Source organism: Rhododendron vialii, chromosome 6a (genome assembly GCF_030253575.1).
Source record: "Rhododendron vialii isolate Sample 1 chromosome 6a, ASM3025357v1".
Classification (NCBI taxonomy): Eukaryota; Viridiplantae; Streptophyta; class Magnoliopsida; order Ericales; family Ericaceae; genus Rhododendron; species Rhododendron vialii.
The window spans coordinates 37,259,947-37,279,538 of record NC_080562.1 but is presented as its reverse complement, the minus strand read 5'-3'; the positions used below and the strand labels follow the sequence as shown (position 1 = coordinate 37,279,538).

Sequence of the window (19,592 nt, the reverse complement as noted above, 5' to 3'; positions counted from 1 at the left end):
GTACTTTAAAATTACCCTGTTTGTATTCGTGTTTGACCTTTATGCGGAATGTAAACCCTAAAAGACTTCCTAATATATTTCTGAACTAATTCATACCATAGGTATATCTTTCCTAATAGTAATGGGAACATCTAAAATATAGCCTAATTCAAATTAGCCTAACAGTTAAAATTACAAAAATACACAACCAAAAAACACTATGAAAACCTTTACGCCAATGATGGAAATATCGAGTTCCATTGTACATAGCAGTTTTAAAATGCATTCATACGTCTTACTTCGCATGTTCAAGTCGCGATTTCTTTCTTTCCTAAACGGATTTCTTCATTTGAGACCTGTTTTGTACGTCTTTCCGGACGTCTTTTGATAATCAAAACTGTTTAATATACTCACTGGTTAAATTCATTCGGAAAAAAATTAAATTCATCGAATATCGATTGATATGTTTAGAGAACAGATTTATATAGTGGAGTACGGATTGGGGGGAGCTGTTGTTCCCTTCAAGGGATAGCAACGTGCTGTCCCAGTCGAGGGGGCCCTACTCCGGTGAACCAGTTTATCTGCACATCGACTAATCTTTGGAGCCCCAATCCTACCGCCACTTACGTGATCTGTATGGATTGACTCCAAATGAATTGATATCGCCTCAGAGATTTCGAACTTAAGAGCTTATAGAGGGAACAAATTCCTTCTTTTTTATTTTGCTAAACAGGGAACAAATTCTTAAGTAGTACTTATGTTGTTTCTATCTTAATTTCACCTTAATTGAAGGGCTACATCTGATATTTTAAGAGAAGAGAAGTTGTTAAAATGGAAGATAGAGAAGTACCATGCCAAACCAACACAAGGAGTTGATTACCTGCCAAACACGGGGAATGGGAAAAAGTTGGGCTCTGGGAAAATAATTTTCTTTGCACTGCCATAGCATGCATGGATTCTAGGTTTTGATCGCTTGAATTTGGGAAAACAAATATACTAACAAAGGAGTAATTTACTTTCTAGGGTTTATTACCTATTCTACAAAGGCGAGATTTGATTTATTATTATTTTTGAATAAAAATTAAAAAAATGAAGAAGGCCAAGCTGACTTTTTTAGAGCAACTATTTTAAAATTGTCTTGTCGGTATAGTATCTGTGTCCGTGTGTCCCTATGCGGAAATGTGAATTCTAAAAGGCTTCCTAAAACTTCATGAATATATTCCTGCGGCGTTTGTTTTTTTGGTTTCCTACCCTGATGGAGCTGTTTCCACCCTTCGGAGTTTTTTATTGGTTTGGTTTTGCGATTTTTCTGCAACGAATATTGTGCCCAAAAGGTTTGTGTGTGGGAGTGGGGTGCTTTCTTGTTGGCCTCTCCTTTGTGGCTTGATTCGGCCATTGCATGTGTTGTGGGGATTTTGCTCTTTTTGATGTACTGTTTCTCCTCTCAATGGAACCTCCTAATATTTTGGCAAAAATAAAAAATAGCCCACAAAACAGTTAAGATTACAAAAAAACACAGCAAAAATGGGAGTTCGGTTGCTCGCATTAATCCTAAGTAACGTAACGGTGCCGTCACTCAGGCGTCCTCAAAATGCAATCTGCTTTCAAAAGAAAAACTCGCATCTACAAGGTGCGTGTTCGAATGGATATTAACTTCGCATATTCAAGTTACGATTTACTTCCTATACGGATTTCTACATTTGAGACCCATTTTTTACTTCTTTTCCGGACATCTTTTTAAAATCGAAACTGTTTAATTTCTATAAGTTAATGATTAAATCAATCGGGGAAAAAAATTAAATTCATCAAATATCGACTGATATGTTTACAGTACAGATTTATATCGTGGAGTATTGGAAAAAAGAAGTGTGAAACACTGAATCTGAAACCATCTGGGGTTGATATTAACTTCGCATTTTCAAGTTGCGATTGGTTTCCAAAACGGATTTCTGCATTTGGCACTCGTTTTGTATGTCTTCACAGACGTGTTTCGATGATCGGTTCTGTTTAGTTTTTAGAACTCACGAGTGAATCAATCAAGAAAAAAAAATTGAATTCGTTGAATATCGATTGATGTATTTTCCCAACACATTTCTACTGCGGGATATCGGAAAAAATAAAGTGTGAAACACCGAATCTTAACCCATTTCCGAAATCCTGTGCTACAGTGCAAAATGCGAGTGCAATTCTCTCTCTGTATGTGTTCATCTCTATAATTTGTTTAAAATAGGAAAATCTTTGATCTGGGTCAGAGCCAAACTTCAATCTGGATGCTGGTTCAGTGATCATAATTTTTGATTTGGTGGTTTTTAGCAGAAGAGGGTTTTGGAGAGGAAATGGATCGACATTGCTAGGGTTTTCAGAGGAAGAAGAATCCTACAGTCGAAGAAGAACCAAGGTAATTAGTCGATTGTTACCCACTTTTCTTATGCAAATGGATTATGGTTTAATTGACGGGTAGTCCTATGGTACACACCCCTTATTAGGGAGTGTACCGTATGCATTATGATTTTAAATTCTTGGATTTCAAAGTAAATAATTCGGACCATCCATTTATTAAATCAATTTATAAAATAAAAAAATGGCTCAGCAGGTAACAGGTTTTTCACTCCTCCTTGACTTTCTCTCCCTCTCCCTCATGTGTAAAATACTACAAATTATATAACATAACCACAATTGTTATGACAACACAAAAAATTGACACTTTCTTACCACAATGTGTCGTACCAAAAGAAATCGATCAAAAGATACTAGATACACGACCAAAATATATCGTAGCATAATCAATAATTATTATACCCAAGCAAGATACATGTCTAAAATATCACAAATTAAATATTATATAACTTAACATCCTAACAGTCCTGATTGATCATTTTAAAAATACACTCACTAACGACATTTAGACTGTACAGTCAATTTATAGTATTTGGTATGAAACTTAGTCCTCTGTTATAGTTGAATGTAATGTAGCCATGCGACTGTGACACAATAATAACAATCAAATCCGTTGAATTTTTTATATTTGTTGATTAAGTCACCTACGTAAATTTGTGTCTCAATCAGGTTTAGAAAGCTTCATCATCGGCACACAAATTGAATAATAGAATGATATTTTCCATCCAATTAAATGTCTAACTATAAGCCATCAACTTTATTCTTAGTACGAATGACTTATTTAATATTATGTAAAAGATAGACGATTTTGATAAAATAAAAAATAAAATAAAAAAAACACCTTGTGTGGGGCTCAGATGGTGCATTATTATATTTTAATGTTGTATTGAAATTGAACGACGAGATTTGTTGAAGTATGAAAATTTAAGGACTAACTATGTAATTTATCCTAAAAAATAACAACATTCTTTTAAAAAAAATAGGAACGAAGGGTGTAAGACATGAACCCCAGATCTTTTAGATAAATGTCCAAATTCCAACACTTTATCACTATGGTACACAATTTAGAATTTGTAATTCTAAAGGCTATTAGTTATATAATATTTTTTTGTATGTATGGACTTTATTTTCAGGCTAAAAATTTGAGAAGACAGAAACCTCAAATGCCTCCGTCCTAGTACTGGGCCTACACTTGTAGGTCATATTATAGCCTATGTCATTGGTGTAAATCAATATGTTGACTATAATAATTTTTTTTGAAAGAAAGTACAATGACAATAAACTTAGAAAATTATTTAAATTTTACTTCCACGACCTAGTTCCAAGGGCTGTCATTAAATTTTGATTGGTATGCATAGGGTGAAGGTTTGACACCGATCCATGTGTCAAATATATAGTGCCAATTGTTAAGTGCATCGCCCTGAATATTAATAAGATTGGGTATTAATGTAATTAATTTCACCAATTACAAAAAGGGGAGTAATTTTCACAATCTATTTTTTGATATTCACACTTATTTTTTTGTATTCCATTTTAGTGTCGAAAGCGTATGCATTTGAGACAGTAGGATAATTATTTTTTTAGTGACCTCTCATTTTTCCACGAAGGAATTTTGATTTTTTGAATTAAATTTTGAGGAGAAATAATTTGATTTAGACAATATTTTGAGAGGAAATTGTAGTTATATTAAAAAATTTGGGTATAGTACTTACTTTTTGGTGAATTTCTTGGATGAAAATTTTGTGCGAGAACTTCATTTTTAGTTTAAATTATTGAGGTATTGTGTAGGGACAAATAAGAATTTGAAAAAATAGTATGGAGGGAATCGAAAATTAAGATAATATGGTGAAAATTTTAAAATTTTAAAAACTAATGTGGCGGGAATTGAAAATAATTAGTGGTATGTATTTTGCCAATTATAATTATCGTTTACTGAACATTCCGATTGAATTTTTTTTATACGACACGTGGGTATGAAAATGCCAATTTATGGTGTTGTCATAACAAATTTGGTTATATTACTAAATTTGTGGTATGAAATTTTGTTGATTATAACTATCGTTAATTGAATATTCTGATTGAATTTTTTTATACGACACGTTGTGGGTATGAAAACGTCAATTTATGGTGTTGTCATAACAAATTTGGTTATATTATTGAATTTGCGGTATGGTATTTTGTTAATAATAACTATCGTTAACTGAGCATTTCAATTGAATTTTTTTTATACGACACGTTGTGGGTATGAAAACGCCAATTTATGGTGTTGTCATAACAACTTTGGTTATATTACTGAATTTGTGGTATGATATTTTGTTGATTATAACTCGTTAATTGAATATTTTGATTGAATTTTTTTATACGACACGTTGTGGGTATGAAATCGTCAATTTATGGTGTTGTCATAACAAATTTGATTATATTATTAAATTTGTGGTATTTTAGACATGTGTTATTATGGAATATTTTAATTAATTTCATTTGGTACGACACATTGTGGTAAGAAAACGTCAATTTATGGTATTGTCATAATAATTATGTTTTGTTATATAATTTGTGATATTTAAATATATTTTCTTTTGATACGACACCTTGTGTTAAGAAAATGACAATTTTAGGTGTTGTCATATAATTGTGGATATTTTATAAAATTTGTGGCATTTTACAAATATTTTTGGCTTGAGTGTAACAATGGTTGATTCTGGTACGACATATTTTGATTTTGTTACGGAATATCATACGAGTCAAAAAAAATTTGGTACGATTCATTGTGGTAAGATAATGCCAATTTATGGTATTGTTATAACATTTGTGAGTAACATTATTTAATTTTTGATATTGTACGCATATATTTGGTTAGGGTATAAATATTATGGATTTCGGTACGAATAATTATGGTTACATAATAACAATATTTTTTAATTATGGGTAACCTGCTAATGACCTGTTCAACCGGTAAATTTTAATGTACAAGTCGTAACTAGAATCATAAATATGCATTCAAAAACCAAAAATCGGCATAATGAAAATCACAAATTGTCATAATTTAGACATACGGTATAGCCTGTGTACCATAGCTTCCTCCTTAATTGACACCCAAAATCCCCGGTTTACCACACGAACACCATTAGTAGTAGAGAAAGTTTTTGATTAGTTTATGCTTTGGTCCGCTAATTTTGTCCTAATTAGTGGGGGAGTAATTCAAGATGTGAGTGGTCCCAAATTCCCAATTATACAGCCTTTTTCTGTAAAAAATGTTGGCTTTACATGCACTCGTGGTCCCCTCATTCTCTCTCTCTCTCTCTCTCTCTGATTTGCATTGTTCACGGTTGAGCAGTCCGGCAAGGATAACGAAGAAACTGTAGAGTGAGAACAATTCGCCTACAATTGATCTGTTCATAATCTCATGTTTTTGTTTTCATCTATGAAGATTCTCCGTAGTCGTATTTATCAACTTTGGTCTCCCTCTCCCCCTTAATGCCACCTTCTACCATAACTATATTATTACTCTTCCTAACTAGTGCGATAGATATGTTCAAACCGTCTTTATTTATTGCCTCTTGTCTTATCTTGTGTCGGTGCTAATCTTACCATCCCGTGAAGGTTTTCTTTTCTAATTCTATTTCGCAAAGTCTTACTGCACGTTAATCACAACGTTCTCATTTCAGTTACACTCATCTTGGTCGCATCTTGTTTGTTGTTGTCTTCTTGGTTATGTAATTTAATTGCTAGTAATATTAACTTGTTCTAGGTTAGCAATTTTAGTGGTCGATCATCTATCTTCTTAGTAGTACTTTGTCTTGGTTTGTTTTCTTTCGAATTTGGTCCCCATTTTCGTGTTTGAAGATTTTTGAGCTTCTTTTTGTTGCACTATCTTACTCAAACCGAGAAAGAAAAAATTATCAGCGTGATGACTAATCTACAATTAACGCTAAATTGCAAGGGAAAAAACACATGGTTCTCCTCCATGTTGCGAGGTCTATTAGTTTGTTCTTCCTTATTGACACGAGGCAACATTTGAAATGGTATTTGAAATTGAAGTGATTGACCTCTCTCTGTGATTCGAGGGCATTGAAATACTTGCTCTTGCGATGCTTTTGTTTCTGTATCATAAGCACAACAGAAGTAGAACTTCTTAGCGTGAGTGACGATGGAATTTGGTGCAAGCAATGGCGGATAAATGGAAGACTAAGGAAATGAGCACTGATCATAAAAGAGAATCCTGGACCTCTGAGCGTAGAAAGACGCCGAAAGTGAGATTCCATGGTTATCTCTCCACAAGGAAATGGATACCGTTGGTCTAAAATGAAAGTGACTCATAATCCCAGGGGTGTTGGCTACTTTAACCTTGATGGGAATTACCAAATATGCTATAATTCTAATAGTGGGAATGACATGGGCATTCATGATTAGCTGAAAGGCCTTGGTGATTCTCCAATTGGTAATCTAAAGATAGAAAACTAATATATGATTCCAAACTTCACTTGAGTAGTATCACTCCATCTAGTTGCTCCTTCAACTCTTATGAACCTTTACATTTTTTGATCAGCTTATGGACTGATGTTATGGATGTACAAATGGTTGTGACTTGTGAGCCAGTGACTTGAAAAGGCTGGACCTGTTTGGATGTCCTTTTGGCACTTCTTTCGGTTCCTCAGGTAGAAACAGTTGGTCCAAATCTTCTAGCTGAAAGTTTCAACTCCCCTGTTATGCTTCCTGCAGTCTCATCCACATCTATCTATGATAAACTTTGCGAGATGTATACACTTGGAATAGACAATTTAAAGTCACATACACTTTTCCTTCCTATTGTTATATAGTAGTAACCTACACAGTCAATGTAATACCCGACATATTTTGCAGAATATTGAGAGATATCCTTACTGTATTGATTTGTTAGAGAGAAGGTAACAAGGAGTATAAGAGGAAGGAAGGCCAAGATGAGAGAAAGGGGGAGAAGGTAAGTTGAAGAGGGAAGGGTATGCGGAAAGTACTGTATACGAAAAGTTATGTAAATATTAAAGGAAGTGGGCATGGCTTTTTAGTAATTGTTTGTTCTTCATACCGAGTTGGTGGCGTAAAACATCCAATTTTGTTATGTCTTAAGTGGTCGTGGTACCTGAGGATCCGGGTCATTACAGTCAATACATCCTTACACCATTATGTACTTTTGTGAATGAAATTGTATGGAATGGTAACCTTACTCAAACTCTTGCATGGGGCCTTTTGTTGGATTCCACTTTCCAGTGTTAGAATTCAGGAACTTAACACAGTACTAGAGATACAAATAAAGAATGAGGTGCCTTTAAGCTGCATTCTTGTTGAGAGACTCCCGTTTTCCTGAATCAGTTTGCTGGTTTTGGGGCTACTATATTGATTTGTCTTTCGTGCTAGCTAGTTTAACTAGCAGTCTAGGAATGCCGTGATGGGTAAATGAGGGAGAGACACTGCGATGGTCAAATGTATATGTATGTTCTTCTTCTTGAACTCTTCTGAAAATGATGCCAGAGAGGGGCTGTTTTGGTTTGCATAAATGAGTGATGGTTGGGCTGTTGGTCACATTTCTTGCTGAAACATGTGTAAGCTCATCATGGATAGGAAGTTTAGAAAGGAAAAGTCTATTAATAAAAAATTTTGCACTACAATAAGCAAAGCATGTTGTAAAATAGTACTTCATTCAATTACGAATGAAACAGTGCCACATGAGCATGTTGTGCAAAGTGTTGTGTTAAAAGCATTCCTCGGTTAGTAAACTTTGTAAATACTTTGGTTACTGAAATACTTTGTCGAAAGAGATTCCATCGTTCAAGATCGTAATCAGTTCTCCATGGCATTGTCTACACATATATATTTCATGGCATTGTCTACACGTATAAAAAGAAGAATAGTAGTAGTACTTTCTATCGAAGATAATTGTTTTGGATGGAAATTTTTTTTCCTCTTCCACATGTGGCATATTCAATTGAGGTATTCCGCTAGCTTGTTGATTTCTGGTGCATTGTTCCGGCCGATGAAGAAATGATCCTTAGTATATACCACATGGTTGTCTGGGATGTCGATAGTATTTGGGACCAGACTGCAGTATGTGTATTAGTAAGATTTAAGACCCAATCTTATGATTGTTTGACTAACCCATTGGGTTTTTCAGAGGCAACGAGGTCCAAATGAAATGAGCATTATTCAGAACGCAACAGAAACATGCTGAGCTTGGGACATATCAATTTTTAACAGTATGCACCTTGGGCCTTTTTTTAAGATCATTAGAGATGTTCCAAAAAAAAAAAAAATTCTAATCCAACCGACCCAACCCCGAGCCGGCCCGTACGAAAATTCGTGGGGTTGAGAGGATGTGCGGGTACTGGGGTAGAAGATATATTTTCAGCGGGTCATTCTTTGTGGGTGAAATTTTGAAACACGCCTATAATCCAACTTGATTCCCCCAAAATCCTTGGAGTAAAGTAAAAGTAAAACCTTAACCTGTCCTACCCAATTAGGGGCGGAGCTGTACAAGGGCCCGAGGACCCCCACCACCCACTTTGGAATTTTTTATAAATATTATATGTGATTTAATTATTGTTTTGTATGATTGCTATGGAAATCTACAGAAACCAAAATAAGTTTGATTCGATCTAGTCAAAAATCAAAGTTATTTTACATTGTCATGTTATTTTTTTCAATATCTTTCAAAGACGAAAATAAAACACACATGGGCATTGCAATTGTCGACCGAAAAATGACAGTATTATTATATATAAATTGTATCAACGTACTACATAAGCTACCGTGTATATTGAGTACCAATATTTCACATAAGTCGGCTCCCCTCGGCCTAAAATTCTGCCTCCGCCACTGTACCTAATCAAATCAAATCTAATCCATGTACATTCCTAAATTGATCCGGACTATTTTTGCACACAATCCTGGGAGAGTTGCCCAGTAATCTGGACCCTACTTGTTTGGGGATCAGCAATGTGATAGCTGGGGACTGGTCAGTGTGTGTGTGGGTCTCTGCCCATTGGCATTCATGATAGTTGGACAAATCACTTTTCTTTCTTTTATCCACTTTATCCACTTTCTATGCATATGGATGCCAATAGGTGCCCCATGATTAGAATAGGTCCACTTCCACTTGGACAATCATTTTTCTTTGCATTTTTTTGTTATTTTCTTAATGTCCTCGTCCAACCGCAAAATCGGTTATGCTTATTGACAGCTCAATAAGGCAAAAAGAATACACACAAAACTGCCTTTTTTATTTCTTTTTCCTACCTTATTGACAGTCTATCGGGCTATTACTGTCCTCGTCCAACCGCAAAATCGGTTATACTTATTGACAGCTCAATAAGAAAAAAATAATACACACGAAACTGCTTTTTTAATTTCTTTTTTCTACCCTATTGACAGTCTAACGGGCTATTACTAGCATTTCCCCTGTGAAATTGGTAGCGTCTGTCTCATCACTATGGTTCTTTCAGGTTTGTGGACTTCCATTTCAGATTCAACAGACAAAAAAGCTCTCATAATTTTGGGGAATGTGGGGGAGGTATCCAAGGTTAGTGTGGTCAAATTGAGCTGTGATAATTTTTGTCTTGTCTTTTGTTCCTTGGGATTGAGGCATCAAAAAGAGTATACGGTGGGGGCAATTGGGAGATGATAATGTCTCGTGGGTGGAGGGCATATCAGGCTGCATGTGATGTGATCATCATTCATTCCCACTGCGTAAACGAAGATGGTCTCTCAGACTCTTGGCCTGGTCCCCACTTTCCCCCACCCACCTGATCTCTCTCTTTTTGGTGGTAACCTGTCGGCCTATTCCGTCACACCGCACCATTAATCTGTAATAGACCACATCGTACTTGTGTTCGTATCGAAGTTAAAATCCCGCCTCGTGCGGGTTGTGTTAGGAGAATGTGTAGCACCAATGAGGAACTACGAGAACCTGAACCTGTGCCTTGTCAAACTAAGTCCGAGTTTCCGATCGTTGAACACCCCTCATTGGATTCTACCTCTTTGTATATAGGCGTATATAAATATCCTCATATACATATGCGTGTGAACACTCCCCATTCGTTAAATGTTATGTCCTTTGAACATGCTCTACTGGTTTTTGTGCCTTAAAGTGCTTTTCTTTTCTTCTCTTGAATATGTCAAGGAGTATATAAGAGTAGATTATTAGGAGCAAAAGATGTTGGGGGAGAGACAATTTCAAAGAATTTATGTCATCAAAATCTGAATATTGAATTGTTGTCAAAGGCTTAATAGATATGGTATTTTGCACTCCAACAATCAGCGTCCGTCTAGATTTCCATTTGAGCAGGAAAATATGATGGGTCATTTTAAGATTCTTTTGGCCGGAGTAAACAATTAATCCAAGTTAGGAAGACGATCGATTAATTAAATTGAAAACATTGAACTACATTAATTAGAAGTGAATAATATATTTTTACGTCATACAAACCTAGGAGTATATTCTTTTGCTTGTGCTAAAAAATTTGGGGCGACTTCATTGAGCGAAAGTCCAGTACTCGTCGCAACTGCCTACAAGCTGATGTTATATATCAATCATATAAGACAGAGGGGGAGTATGTTATTGAGTACATTATTTTAAACAGCTGTCAGTTTTAGTAGTTGTTTCTACTTAAAACATGTTGTTGATTTTGGCACTATCTTTTTTTTTTTTTTTGATTAACGGCACTCCCTTGCAGGTGTATTAAAAGGAGTGCCGTTAACAAAAAAAATAGAGTGCCAAAATCATTTCCCCTTAAAAAACACAGTACTGTGTTTTGCTAGAACCATGTTGTATGTGTACACTTTTTTTTAAATAACTCAAAGTGTCCATGCTAGGTTAAATGCACTTTATTTATTTTATTTTGGGCCCAATCCCATACTTCATTAGGACGGGGTGGGAAAGGGACGATCAAAACCAGGCAAACTTCATATAAACTAACTCCTCAAGAGTTGATAGCTCTTTGGAGGAAATATACTACTCATTCTTGAATCTTGACCACCTAAACTTGTGCCAATAGATGTTTATGTCGTCGCCGCCTAATCCTCCAACATGCTCTAGAACCGCGAGCCATCCTCGGACCGGACGGCCAGAGGGAGCATGCAACTAGAAAGAAGACGGTCAAACAAAAACAACGCGCAACGGGCTCTCTGCTTCGTCTCACTAAGTAGTGCTATTCTGTCCTCCTATTGGGATTTGTCCCACATCGGTTAAATATCTCCTCCAAAACTAGTATATGAGCTTGGGCAGCCTCTCCACTTTTTGCCAATTGGTTTGGAGTTGGATGCTTTAACAGGGTTCCCCAAGAGGTTCTTTCTCTCACGTAATTTCGCCCGCCCATTCCACTTTTTTTTCGGCAAGATGTTCATATTGTTCGTAAACAAAAATTTGGAGAGGCTGATGTGGTGGTCAAAACCTGAGCCTTACAAATTTGTTCCCTCTTAATTAGTTTCGCGTTACCTTTTATGAGTAGGTGTAATCAACTTTTTTAGACTCCCTCTTATGAGTAGATGTAATCAACTTTTTTAGAGTCGGACACGATAAGATTAATTGTTTAAAATCAGTTTGTGATGACATTTAAGTACTGTATTTTGGATATCATGTGATGTGTCGCTATTGTATCAATAGAATGCGCTCCACTCCATGACATATATAGCACGTTCCACCCAAATTTTTTATTGACACATAACACGGTATTCAAATCTTGGTAGTCAAGTCACCAAAGTATTGCCGATCAAAAAAAAGGTCACCAAAGTACTAGCATTACTTTTCTCTCCGTTTTTTTTTTATTTTCAATATTATATGCATCAATAAAAGGTTAATATAAAAATTAGTGTGTAAACAATTAAAAAGAGTTTGATGGCTCTCTATAAACTGGAAGCAAATGTTCTCTTGAAAGACTCAAAGCAAATGTTCTCTTGAAAGGTAAAAGGTACAACTAGATTGGCTAATAACCGGACTTCGGATTGGTATTGTGCAGTGAGGTGCACAATACCGTGTTGCGTAGCTTCGAGTTGTCGGATTGTGCATCCGAAAGCTCAGATCTCATATCGACAATCAACGATCAAGAGTCGTTCATTGTCAAGATAAGATCTAAGCCGTCGGATGTATAATCTGACGGCTCAAAAGTACGTAACACAATATTGCGCACACCACTGCACATTATCATCCCCAATTCCACATCTTTTTGAGTAGTATCTCCATTGGCCAGTCTGTGTTGGGGTCACGTGAAAGGAGCAAGTATGACTCCACGTCATCGCGTCCTCCCCCCACTCAATGCGAACTCTCACTCAACTAGCCACGTGCGCCGAATTTCCGACACGTGCTAATGTTTATGCTTTGGCTAATACTTTTTTTTTTTTTGTTATAATCGTCCTTTGGCTAAGAGCAGTGCTACAGTTCCGACCGGGGGATCCGACCGAATTCCCGACGTCTCGCCAGGCCCACTCTAGCCCTCGGACGGCTGATCGGAGCCGACCAAAAATTCTAAAAAAAAAAATGAGTGGTTCTCGCAAAAATCAACGGCATCCGATGTGTGTAGGTAGCCGATCCAAACACTCTATTTTTTTGTATACAATATGTATAAAAAAAATGAAGTGTTTGGATCGGCTATGTATATAAAAAAATAGAGTGTTTGGATCGGCTACCTACACACATCAGATGCAGTCAATTTCTGCGTAAACCCACTCGGTTTTTTTTTATAGAATTTTTGGTCGGCTCCGATCAGCCGTCCGGTAGCTGGAGTGGGCCCGAAAAGGCATCGGGAATTCGGTCGGAATCCCCTGGTCGGGATCCTTAGACTTTCTGTTTGGCTAATGCTGTTCATTGGGCAGCCTGCAGTCCGGCGAGAAGTTTTTGGGTGCTGGGCAGATGCAACACAAGCAATATCTCGTTGGTGATCCCGATCATCCAAACGTATTTTAAACGGTCCGAATTTGAATTTCATCGAGAAAAATAGGGGAGTGAGTGGTGGGGATGCGGGGCTCTGCTGCCCAGGGGTGGGCAGCAGCCCCTGCCCACACTCACACACACTCACACACGGCACCGTTTCGTTAAAGAAAAAAAAAAAACCCTTCCGCTTGCAATCCTACGGAGCAGAAACGTGATTATGAGAGCCTTAGAGTTAAAATTTAATTATGTCTCTTTAGAATAATATGATCAGAATAATAAGATCTTCACGTCAATTCAAACAGATTGAAAATTGGAGCACTTAATTTTTTAATCATATTTTTTAATATATAAACGGTCTAAAAAATTATGTGTGCCACTTTTTAATTCGTTTGAACAAGTACGAATATCTTATTATTCTAATCATATTATTTTAAAGAGATATAATTAACTTTTGTCTATAGGACTCTCATAATCACGTTTCTGATCTACAGGATCCTAAATAAAGAGCAGATACTTAATTATGAGAGTTCTAGAGACAAAAATTAATTATATCTCTTTAAAATAATATGATTAGAATAATAAGATATTCGTACTTGTTCAAACGAATTAAAAAGTGGCACACTTAATTTTTTAGACCGTTTATATATTAAAAAATATGATTAAAAAATTAAGTGCTCCAATTTTCAATCCGTTTGAATTGACGTGAAGATCTTATTATTCTGATCATATTATTTTAAAGAGACATAATTAAATTTTAACTCTAATGCTTTCATAATCACGTTTCTGCTCCTTAGAATTGCAAGTGGAAGAGTTTTTTTTTTTTCTTTAACGAAACGGTGCCGTGTGTGAGTGTGTGTGAGTGTGGGCAGGGGCTGCTGCCCACCCCTGGGCAGCAGAGCCCCCGCGTCCGAGTGGTGGGGGGTGAGGGAGAGAGAAAATAAATTTCTCGCGGTCTACTGAGTGAGAAAACGGTTGCTGGCCGAGGCTCTTACTGTTGCCAAGTGGTAAACTGACGTCACTCCAATCGCCCCAGTCACGCGTTCCCCGCCACCCAGCGGTCCCACTCTGACAATACCATTTCTCTTTTTCAGAGTTTTCTAAAGCAATGTAAAATTCCCTATCTCTTTAACAGTAGGCTATCGGTTGACAAAAACGAAATAGTAGCAAGAAAATGCTAACTTTAATCCATAGGGTGAAAAATAAAAGATAAAAAAATATATTGATATTCGTAAAAAATGTATTGTGTTTGTGCACTACGGAGACCCCCTTATCCACCACGGTTGAACCAGTTGAACTGTGGAATTGTACGAATCGATTTAAAAAATTAATGATTTTAAATGTATATACTTATGATTTACCGGGAAAAAAAATGTATGTACTTATTTACTAAACGAATGAATTTTAAATGAGTTTCTATGAATCAAACACGAAATGAGTGAATTTTAAATGAGTTTCTATGAATCAAACACGAAATGAGCTTGAGTAGCTGATTTACAAAACAATATATTTTGTGTTCAATTGAAAATGTGTGTTTGATAAGTTTATTTTGTTTTATAATCATACTTAGCCTCGTTCTCCCTAAATTTGTGGTCAGGTAGTTTTTCGACGCTACTTATTTTTATATTTTGTGTTCAATTTTTTCGTCATAATTTTTAGAATTAATTATCCTGTCTCGGTCAATCCCAAAACTAAAAGCTCCCAAACACAGTGTTCAATTGCCTAGTGAGTTTGGTAGGTAAACTTACCCTCTTGCCCTCGTTAAAAAAAAAAAGTTCGTAAATAAGGCATCCAAAGGAGGGCAATTATTTAGAACCCAATGTATTTAGGCACCCACCCCACTCCGTCGATTCTCATATCATAGGAAAAAGAAGAAAGAACGCCTTTTTAACCCTTTGCCATGTTTCACTCTCAGTTTCCAAACACGATGAATCCTCCGATCAACGAAAGCCTTATGGGATCACTGATTTCTCGAGACACTCCAATTCAACCACCTCTGATTTGATTCTTCAGCAAAAATTTCCAGCTGAATTTCCTTCTGCTAGTTTTTTTTTTTTTGCTTCTCCAACTTGTTTGTTTGGCTCGGTTACGAGAGAAACCTTGAATTTCTCTTTCTCTTAGCTGTTTCTTCGAACTTCCTTTCATCATTTTGTTAAAAAGAGATACAGGGGAGTCTGAAGCATATTTGTTCATCGAGTGTTTTCTTAGCACGGTTTGAGGATCTACTGTGTTAGAGAGAGAGAGAGAGAGAGAGAGAGAGAGAGAGAGAGAGAGAGAGAGAGAGAGAGAGAGAGAGAGAGAGAGAGAGAGGGGAAATGACGACGGGGGCGAGGCTGCCGTCGTGGAAGGAGAGAGAGAACAACAAGAAGAGGGAGAGGAGGAGGCGGGCGATCGCGGCGAAGATCTTTTCAGGGCTGAGGATGTACGGGAACTACAAGCTTCCCAAGCACTGTGACAATAACGAGGTTCTCAAAGCCCTCTGCGACGAGGCCGGCTGGGCCGTCGAAACCGACGGCACCACCTATCGCAAGGTACCTCTCCTCTCTCTCTCTCTCTCTCAATCGACTTTTCAATTCTCTCGTTGTGCTATTGTTTGCTTCCGTCGAGGCGCACGATAGCACTAGGATGATAAACGAGCGGGACGAGCTGAGCCGGTGGATGTTCAAACTTGGTCTCAAAACTTGAGCGAGCATCAAAATATGTTCGAGCTTTAGCTTAGTTATGAAACGAGTAGATCATGAACAAGCTTTAATCAAGCCGATTTCGGGTAGCTTGTATTTTTATACGTCGTAAGTTGCCCGAGCCAAGTAGCAGTTAGTTCAAGTTTGGTTTGAATCTTATGGAGCTTTAAAAAATGTTCATGTTTGTTTTATAACACAACGAGCTCAATCTCGAGTACTTTTGTTCGTTTAGCAACCCCCATATAGCAGTTAAAACGACCCAAGCAGTCGTTGATACTTAGACACCCAAGGAGCTCGCAGCTACATCGGCCGTTGCGCCACTACAACGAACATTTCAAACTGCTTAAATTTGTGAGAGTGAGATTGAGAATGCGAGCGAAGTGGTCTGATCTTTGCATGTTTGTTAGCATTTTCTACTGCGGGCTGTTGCAGTTGCGCATTTTAGCAATTTGTATTTGGCAGCACCAACCATACTGGGCGTCATATGGTGGGGCATTATAATGCCGGACAGTAATCATACTTAATTACCTTATAATGCGCCGGACAGCAATCATACCTAATTACCTTTGCCTGTGTTCTTTTTTACTACTAAAATAAACAAACCACTTAAATAAGGAAGGACAGTTAGATGGGCAGGATGGTTTGGTAACGGTTGTTTATTTGCTTACATAATTATTACTAATAAGCTAACAAAACAAAATAAATTACGGATAACAAACGGATCTGTAGGCTGTATTTGGGATGGAAGAAAGCCAAGCTTAAGCTAAGCTGTTTTAGGCTACTCTTTTTACTTCATGAATCTGTGAAGGAAAAAGAAAAAGTTGGGACTGTTTGCTAAACTTTTCGGTTAATTTACGTGCTTTTTGGGGGGTGATTTTTTACGTGATTTTGTGGCTAAAATAACCCCCCCGCCCCCCCCCCCCCCCCCCCCCATGTTTGGTAGTTGCTCAAAAAAAAAAAAAAAAAACAAAGATTTTTCGTGATTAAGTTAAGCAAAGAAGAAGAAGAAGAAGAAGGGATATTAGCTCTCCCAAACAAAGTCTTGATTGTGCTTGTGTTATTGGCGCATCTTAACAGGTGGTGTTTGTTGGGATTTTGTTTTAGCGGTCAGGGATTAGATTCTTATCCTGCTTTCTTACCCTCCCCGGCGTACGTTAGATCTGGTTCGGGATTTACCCTGAAACTGTTCTGTTTGTTTCTCTGTTTTCTTTGTTCTCTTCAAGATTCCCTTCCCTTTTTCAAAAAGCTCTCAATGACTTCACTCTGAGACTAGCACATGCATAGCCCCCTGTCGTTCAACCCAATTGCCTGCTTTAGTCATTTTTAGATACAAAAGGACAAAGGCATCAAAGGACTGAAACACACACACTCTCTCTCTCTCTCTCTCTCTCTCTGGATTTGGTGCAACATCTTTTGGGTGGTCTTTAGACTCTTTACTTTGTTTATTGCTGCAACAAGTCCTTTTTAATTTTCCAAAACAAAAAAGTGCCTCTTTTCCATTTTCGGCTTGGCTTTCCAATTGGTGACCCCCTCTCCGTTTGCCCTTGTGGTCAAAACTTAGTACAGTTCTATTATTGAAGCTCTATAATGCGTAGTACATTCAATCAATCAACCCCTCAGAGATGTGAATTTCTTGTTGGGTATCAGCCAAACCTGCTCATAGTAACAAAGTATGGTTGACATTATGGTTACAACTTTCAGAAAATTTAGAAACATAAGCTTGGTTATTTCTCTTACTGAGAAACACACAATATACATCCATGTTTCAGATAACACCAATATGTAACCAGAGGAAGTTACCTTTCTATGTAGAATGTATGAACTGGAACATGACTTGTGAATGACGTTCTGCTGCATATTTTCTACCTTGAGTTGGGGCTTCACAGCCATATTATATATTGTCATTCCATAGCTAGAGCGTGCATGGTGGTGCTATCTTTCTTTCTCACTAAGAGATGATGGACTCGTTTTTGATAACTAGTTATGCCCAGAGCAATGTAATGCAAGCAAAATCATTTTATTGGCAGCGATTAAGGGTGATCCTTATTCACGACAAAATATGCATAAAAATCATGGACAATTTGTTAAAATTGTGGAGAGTGGTTTTGGAGAATAGGAGATCATATGATAAAGGCTTGTGTAGGTTGCCAAGATCAAAGGAGGGGAATGGTTGTACCCTAAGCAATTTATGTAGTAGGGTTATGACATGCAAAGAGCACATTTGAAGCACAATCATAACGTTAGGTTTGCATATTCGAGTCTCAAACATGCTAAACTTTTGATGCTGTGAGTACTACTTCTGGAATTTCGTTATACTCGGATGCCTGGACTGTTAATGAGATTCATGTTTTTCTTTTTCAGACTAATGTTATCTTTCATGTAGGGATGCAAGCCTGTGGAACTCATGGACATGGTAGGTGGATCTGCATCAGCAAGCCCATGTTCATCTTACCAACCAAGTCCCGGTGCTTCATACAACCCTAGCCCAGCCTCCTCTTCCTTTCCCAGTCCAGTGTCCTCTTACACCGTAAATCCAAATTTAGATGGCAGTTCCCTCATCCCTTGGCTCAAGAACCTCTCCTCCGCCTCTTCATCCCCCTCTTCCTCCAAGCTTCCCTATCTCCACGTCCATGGTGGTGGTTCGATCAGCGCCCCTGTCACCCCTCCGTTGAGCTCCCCAACTGCGAGAACCCCTCGAATCCACACTGACCGGAATGACTCTTGTGCCCTCATGGGCTGGGGCAGCAGCTCTCACTACTCATTGCTTCCTTCTTCTACCCCACCGAGCCCTGGCCGCCAAATCCTTCACAATTCCCAATGGTTTTCTGGGATTCGGGTCCCGCATTCCGGGCCCATGTCTCCGACATTCAGCCTTGTCTCCTCAAACCCATTTGGGGCTACACCGGGTGGTGGCTCCCGCATGTGGACGCCTGGGCAAAGCGGGACCTGCTCTCCTGCCATTCCGGCGGGAGCTGACCATACTGCTGATGTCCCAATGCGTGAAGCGATTTCGATGTCGGATGAATTTGCTTTTGGAAGCAACACAACAGGGTTGGTGAAGCCGTGGGAAGGAGAGAGGATTCATGAGGACTGCGGTTCGGATGATCTTGAGCTTACTCTTGGGAGCTCAAAGACCAGGTTTGTTGCAGTGGATTTTTCATGTTGGATTCATTATATTGTAGTGCATTTTCGTTTTTCTTGTCAATTAATTCGTGCTTTATTTGCAGGTGAAGAAATGGTCAAGAGGAAAGATGGAAGGTTTCCTAATGTTGACTGTCAAGCTGAACTCTCTTGCCCATCTTTTCTATTTTAAAATTATACTATGCAGTTCTTCGAGGCGTGGGGTGATTAATTTCTCAACTATTTAATCCTTCTTGGTAGACATTTTAACTTGAAATCTTTGAGAAACAGGAGAGGTTTGGCACACCCTTTTGAGTCCTCATTTGCCTTGAAAGCAATATGCTATTTGACAGTGTGAATTGGACTGCATTTCAATGGTTTAATTGGAATTGGGATAGGGTGGATTCATTGTACACACTTTGGCATTATACTGTGCTTTCTACTGATATAACTATTGTCCATTTTGGTCATCATTACAGTATTTGTTCATTCACTTTCGTTAGACATACATAGCTGCAATA

The 19,592-nt window shown here is 37.7% G+C and overlaps 1 protein-coding gene across 4 annotated transcripts; it reads left to right on the top strand.

Annotated features, from left to right (window-relative positions):
- Window positions 1–2,122: 2,122 nt before the first annotated feature.
- LOC131331488 (BES1/BZR1 homolog protein 4) lies at window positions 2,123–19,544 on the top strand. 4 transcript variants are annotated; one of them, XM_058365463.1, is made up of 5 exons: window positions 2,123–2,175; window positions 2,293–2,377; window positions 9,852–9,928; window positions 18,335–19,093; window positions 19,185–19,544. In XM_058365463.1, exons 4-5 carry the CDS (start codon window positions 18,356–18,358, stop codon window positions 19,317–19,319), a joined length of 873 nt encoding a protein of 290 aa, XP_058221446.1. In that variant the 5' UTR covers window positions 2,123–2,175; window positions 2,293–2,377; window positions 9,852–9,928; window positions 18,335–18,355; the 3' UTR covers window positions 19,320–19,544. The 4 variants fall into 4 exon arrangements, with proteins under 4 accessions (XP_058221446.1, XP_058221445.1, XP_058221443.1 ...); XM_058365462.1 differs by lacking the exon at window positions 2,123–2,175 and having other exon boundaries at window positions 2,221–2,377; XM_058365460.1 differs by lacking the exons at window positions 2,123–2,175; window positions 2,293–2,377; window positions 9,852–9,928 and adding an exon at window positions 15,111–15,801 and having other exon boundaries at window positions 18,335–19,089; window positions 19,179–19,544.
- The last annotated feature ends 48 nt before the right edge of the window (window positions 19,545–19,592 follow it).

Bases quoted from the DNA above. Each gene is read 5' to 3' on its own strand.
- LOC131331488 (XM_058365459.1), top strand. From the start codon at position 15,586: ATGACGACGGGGGCGAGGCTGCCGTCGTGGAAGGAGAGAGAGAACAAC. The intron at 15,802-18,334 runs GTACCTCTCCTC...TCTTTCATGTAG, and splicing joins ACGGCACCACCTATCGCAAG to GGATGCAAGCCTGTGGAACT. The intron at 19,094-19,184 runs GTTGCAGTGGAT...TTGCAGGTGAAG, and splicing joins GGAGCTCAAAGACCAGGTTT to AAATGGTCAAGAGGAAAGAT.